The sequence below is a fragment of the Ahaetulla prasina genome, chromosome 1 (genome assembly GCF_028640845.1).
Source record: "Ahaetulla prasina isolate Xishuangbanna chromosome 1, ASM2864084v1, whole genome shotgun sequence".
NCBI lineage: Eukaryota > Metazoa > Chordata > Lepidosauria > Squamata > Colubridae > Ahaetulla > Ahaetulla prasina.
Window position 1 is genome coordinate 173,893,886 of NC_080539.1, and position 6,000 is coordinate 173,899,885.

General features: G+C 36.8%; 1 protein-coding gene across 2 annotated transcripts in view; it reads left to right on the forward strand.

Moving 5' to 3' along the window:
• Positions 1-5,515, forward strand: part of PCSK2 (proprotein convertase subtilisin/kexin type 2) — a 137,561-nt gene extending 132,046 nt beyond the window's left edge. For both annotated transcript variants that reach the window (XM_058181983.1, XM_058181991.1), the window contains exon 12: positions 4,083-5,515. In XM_058181983.1, coding sequence (XP_058037966.1) covers positions 4,083-4,569 — 487 coding nt within the window. In that variant the 3' untranslated portion in view covers positions 4,570-5,515. The remainder of the gene's footprint in view (positions 1-4,082) is intronic.
• The last annotated feature ends 485 nt before the right edge of the window (positions 5,516-6,000 follow it).

Sequence of the window (6,000 nt, forward strand, 5' to 3'; positions counted from 1 at the left end):
GGAAGGAAGGAAGGAAGGAAGGAAGGAAGGAAAGGAAAGGAAAGGAATCTTTGTATTATTGTAAGCAGGGGGTTGATAATAAGGAGATTATGCTTCATCCAATTTGGACAAAAACAAAAATGGGTGCCCATTGAGAGATGGCTGGGATGTGAGTTTCTATGATTGAGATCTGTTCATTTACTTAACGGCCATTTTGGTTCAGCCAATACTTTATTAAAGATAGTGACTGCCAACCAACAGAGCACATAGTAGCCTGGCAGCCAAAATTAGATGCCCATAGGAAAATATAGATTCTGAAGAGGAGGGAATGTAGTATAGTACTGTTATAAAACAGTACAGAGGTTCTTTCTATTCCATTTTATACCAAATAAAAATCAAGGCAGGGTTATGTTGAGTTTCTTTCTCAAACCTTCTACTTTCCTAGGATTGAATTGTTTAATTTCCTTCTTTAAGAGCTCATCCATTCTTTCATCAAGGAATTTCCACATTACTTTACATGCCTACATGATCTGAAGATTGTGTATCTCAAGGGTTCCTTATTTAGAGGGAGAAAGTTGGGCACATTCTGAAGCAGGGGTCACCAACCTTTTGGACCTCAGGGACCACTGAATTCATAATTTTAAATCCGATGGACCACTTATATGATCCACCTAATGACCAGCTGGGTGGGCGTGGCTAGGTGGTCATATGAGTGGGTGAGCATGGTCAACTTGATGTCACTCACGTCGAGGGGTGCCTTGCCAGCCTCTACTGACCCCTTCCCTCCCAGACACTCATCGCCTCCCCACCTGGGCTCCTTAGGGCCCCAACAGGAAGCAGTTGCTGGAGCTAAGCAGCCACCATGAGAAGGAGTTGTCAGTTCAAATTGGATGTGGCTGAGAAAGAGGCTCAGTAGAAGCACCTCACTGAGGACTAGGAGCATAGGCTTTCCAAGCAGAGGGAAGACATGAAGGAGTGCAAGGCCAGGTACCGGTGCCTGGAGGCTCAGTGGGTTGAGATGGTCAGTCAGTTCCAGGCCATGATGCAGTCCCACTGGAACAAGGTCCTCCAGCCTTCGCCCAAAGCCCTGCACCAGGAGGCTGAAGCAGACTCCAAGTCAGAATTTCTACCCCCCTCTGACCCACACAAAAAGAGCCCGAAGGGAGAGACTCTCTGCAGCAACACAAACATTTATTGCATGTCTCCAGCCCAGGGGCCGTAGTTTGAGCACCCCTGATTTGGTGCAATATAAAAAATGCAAAGCCCCATATGTTGGAAATGTAAAAAGAAAGAGGGAACATACTACCATATGTGGTGGTCCTGCCCTGAGGCTTGAAAATATTGGCTTAAAATTAAAGATTGGATACAGGAAATTACTAATGAACAATTAGACTTAGAACCAGAACTCTTCCTACTGGGGATCTTCAAAAAAATATTTGTGAAAAGAGCAAAATATCTAGTACTACACATATTAACCGCTGCCAGGATGTTGGAAACAACCATACACACCTGCAGAGAAACTTGTCATACAAAAGGTCATGAATTGCACAGAAAGGGACAAACTAACGCTGAGTTTAAAAGATAAAGAGGCATCGATATTTTACAATGTGTGGGAACAGTGGTATAACTGGATAGAACTGGATAGATTAAAGATAGGTAGTTATTAAGTATAAGTAATAGATAAAATAGATAGTAATAGATAAAATAAGAATGTAAATACACACAAGTTAATTTTTGTAAATAACGCATGAATTATTGTCACAAGAAAAACACCACAAATAGCTGTTGTTGAGTGATATAATTTTTTATGTTTTTAATATAATAAAAGTTTAATAAAGTGTATTAAAAATGCAAATAATTTTCCTGTAGACCACCAAAATTTTCTCATGGACCACCAGTGGTCCACGGACCACCAGTTTGGGACCGCTGTTCTGAAGTATTCACTTTGCTTTCTAAACTGGATAAGAAAAATAATATTCAAGCCATAATACAACCAACACCAGGACTGGAAGTTCTTAGTCCAATACCAGAAACTTTAATGACAGTCTTTATTCTTATATGCAACAGGTTGTCCATGACTAGTGTTCAGATAAAAGCAATAACTGAGCATGGTCCATAATATTCCAGTTTGAAGCCAATTAAACCATTCATTAAATTTGTATCTGATTTATTCCATCATATATTGATGACTCCAGGTTACTTTTGGGATTCTGCATATGTAATCTGAATGCTGTTTCATTGACGCATTAAATATTTCATTTGTTCTATGTTCTCAAGTCTTCAGCTTAATGCTAGGCAGTCCAATTATTTTCTGTTTTGATTTCATATGAAGTCAATGAAAGAATCAAATAATTAATTGGAGCAATTTATTAATTTACTATTCCATATATTTTATAGGAATTTACACATTACTGATGTAAAAGTTTAATACGGATTATAGAACATATTGGTTAGGTTTTATCTGGACAAATTTAAATATAATAGCTTAGTGCCACATATTTACTGAAGGCAATGATGAGAAATGCTGGAAGTTGTAGTTCAGCTATATGGAAAGAAAGGGAAGGGACGGGACGGGACGGGAAAGGAAGGGAAGGGAAAGGAAAGGAAAGGAAAGGAAAGGAAAGGAAAGGAAAGGAAAGGAAAGGAAAGGAAAGGAAAGGAAAGGAAAGGAAAGGAAAGGAAAGGAAAGGAATCTTTGTATTATTGTAAGCAGGGGGTTGATAATAAGGAGATTATGCTTCATCCAATTTGGACAAAAACAAAAATGGGTGCCCATTGAGAGATGGCTGGGATGTGAGTTTCTATGATTGAGATCTGTTCATTTACTTAACGGCCATTTTTGGTTCAGCCAATACTTTATTAAAGATAGTGACTGCCAACCAACAGAGCACATAGTAGCCTGGCAGCCAAAATTAGATGCCCATAGGAAAATATAGATTCTGAAGAGGAGGGAATGTAGTATAGTACTGTTATAAAACAGTACAAAGATTGCTTATCCATTTTACTAAACCTTCCTTATAAAATTAATCCTTTTCTTATATTTCCATATTTCTAACTTCTGTTTCTGTTGGTTATTATGAGATCAATATTAATGTGATGAATATTATTGTAAATATGATTATTATTTCTCAAAATTATTTGCACATGGACAACACACTGTTTATTTAGAAATGGAATTGTTTATATTTAATAAAGCTTAAAAAAAAGAACAAAGATTTATTCTCTCTGAAGGATTTAAGATGGCTCAGGTAGAAAATAGCATATTTGAATCACAGCTGGAAAATATAGGCACAGGATGCATTCGTATTGGGCTGCGATTAAGAATTAGATGATAAATATCCACTCTTGCATTCAGTGATGTGACTATATTGGTAATGAGCCAAGCAGGAAATTTAAATCTACTCAAGATGCTTTTTGTAGAAATGCTGATTATAAACTTTTATTTTATTTTTTTATTTGCATTTATATCCCGCCCTTCTCCGAAGACTCAGGGCGGCTTACACTATGTCAAGCAATAGTCTTCATCCATTTGTATATTATATACAAAGTCAACTTATTGCCCCCAACAATCTGGGTCCTCATTTTACCTACCTTATAAAGGATGGAAGGCTGAGTCAACCTTGGGCCTGGTGGGGCTTGAACCTGCGGTAATTGCAAGCAGCTGTGTTAATAACCAGAGGCCTTAAATAATAAATAGAATACTATAAACAAGTTATGACCTGAAAGGGAAGCACACAATTTCATGATCTCATAAAGCCCCCAAAATGTTATTTTTTTTTCCAGTGGGCCTGGAGACCACAAATGGAGACCACAAATCAGTCAAGTGGCTAATTTGATTGTGTTGCTGATGCCAACAGGGATGAGGGTGGTTTTTGTTCTGAGTTTTATTATATGAGGTGGTTTTTTTTTTAATGTTATAAGCCACCGAGGAGTATGTGTGAGTTTGGACAGCTACATAAATTTGTATGTAAAAATAAATCCCCTGTTAATTATCTTGATTCAGTCTTTTTATATTTTCATTCCAAGTCTTAATCGGCACTTTTGGATTGATGGGTACTAAGAAAAACATGATATTCAGCATTGCTTTTCTTTGCAAATCCTAGGAAAATACCATCTGGAGGCAAGCTGGTTCTGACACTTTCAACAGATGCTTGTGAGGGGAAAGAGAACTTTGTCCGTTACCTTGAACATGTTCAAGCAGTTATTACAGTAAACTCTACGAGAAGAGGGGATTTGAATATCAACATGACCTCACCAATGGGGACAAAATCCATCTTGCTGAGTCGGCGGCCAAGGGATGATGATTCCAAAGTGGGCTTTGACAAGTGGCCTTTCATGACTACACATTCTTGGGGAGAAGACCCCAGAGGTACTTGGGTTCTCGAAGTTGGGTTTGTTGGGATCTTCCCCCAAAAGGGAGTCCTGAAAGAATGGACATTAATGCTACATGGAACTCAAAGTGCACCCTACATAGACCAAATAGTGAAAGATTACCAGTCTAAACTGGCCATGTCCAAGAAGGAGGAGTTGGAAGAAGAATTAGATGAAGCAGTAGAGAGAAGTCTCAAAAGTATATTAAACAAGAATTAGCACTGCTTTGCATGCCAAATGGCTAGATTTCCCCTTTGTCCCTTCTTGTATGTTCCCATTAGGCATATAACATTCATTGTCTCTCGATCACTATCCAACCTTTTCATTCTACAATGGTGCATTGTCTAATTTAACTACAGTGGAAATTTCTGAATTCTGAGCCACAAATATATGATTACAAACCAATTACTTTGCAAGAGTGTATAGCTATAACTATTTTCATTTGAAGACAAATTATTTCGAGGAAGGGTATTTTGTTTTGTTTTGCTTCATTTGACCTCATGCTTCATGAAACAACCAACTGGCAAAGTTGTGGCCACATTTCTTTATATATTTTTATAGCAGATACATAATTTACAATTTTATTTTAAATTTTGAAAGGGGGGTTGCTGATGTAGACTTGCTGAAATATTGCCAGTTATTAAAAAAGGGAAATAAATATCAAAATTTGGGGTACTAAATTATATTTTATTTATGTTTCCATGAATTACTTTGAAATTAAACAAAAGCAGCTGCAAAATCTTGCATCACTCTCCTGCTGAAAATTTTCCTCATTGCTGGCTGCTATTGGCCTTTGAAAAGTCTATATTCACTAACCAATATCTTCACCAGCATTTAGCAGTAAGAGAGAGATTTTGTTTGGCAGGAAACTGGTGCAACTGTTTATTTTATTTATTTATTTATTAAATTTGTTCACTGCCACAAGGCAACGAAGGTTTATGTAGTTTTTTTTTCCTTTTAAAAAAAACCCTCTCTTCCCCAAATTTTAAGCACACTTAAAAAAAAAAAAGTCTAAAATACAGTTTGGTCCTAAGATTAGTTCAAGCACATTCCCAAAGCCAATAAAATAAGAATCACAGCTTGTCAATAGCTACAGAATACCGACTCTATTATGCATTATCACAAACTGCAAGCCTATAGTATCCTTGAACTAAGCCCATTGAATTCAGTGGGAGTTAATTTTGGTTATTTAGGAAGGGTATTTTGTTTTGTTTTGCTTCATTTGACCTCATGCTTCATGAAACAACCAACTGGCAAAGTTGTGACCACATTTCTTTATATATTTTTATAGCAGATACATAATTTACAATTTTATTTTAAATTTTGAAAGGGGGGTTGCTGATGTAGACTTGCTGAAATATTGCCAGTTATTAAAAAAGGGAAATAAATATCAAAATTTGGGGTACTAAATTATATTTTATTTATGTTTCCATGAATTACTTTGAAATTAAACAAAATCAGCTGCAAAATCTTGCATCACTCTCCTGCTGAAAATTTTCCTCATTGCTGGCTGCTATTGGCCTTTGAAAAGTCTATATTCACTAACCAATATCTTCACCAGCATTTAGCAGTAAGAGAGAGATTTTGTTTGGCAGGAAACTGGTGCAACTGTTTATTTTATTTATTTATTTATTAAATTTGTTCACTGCC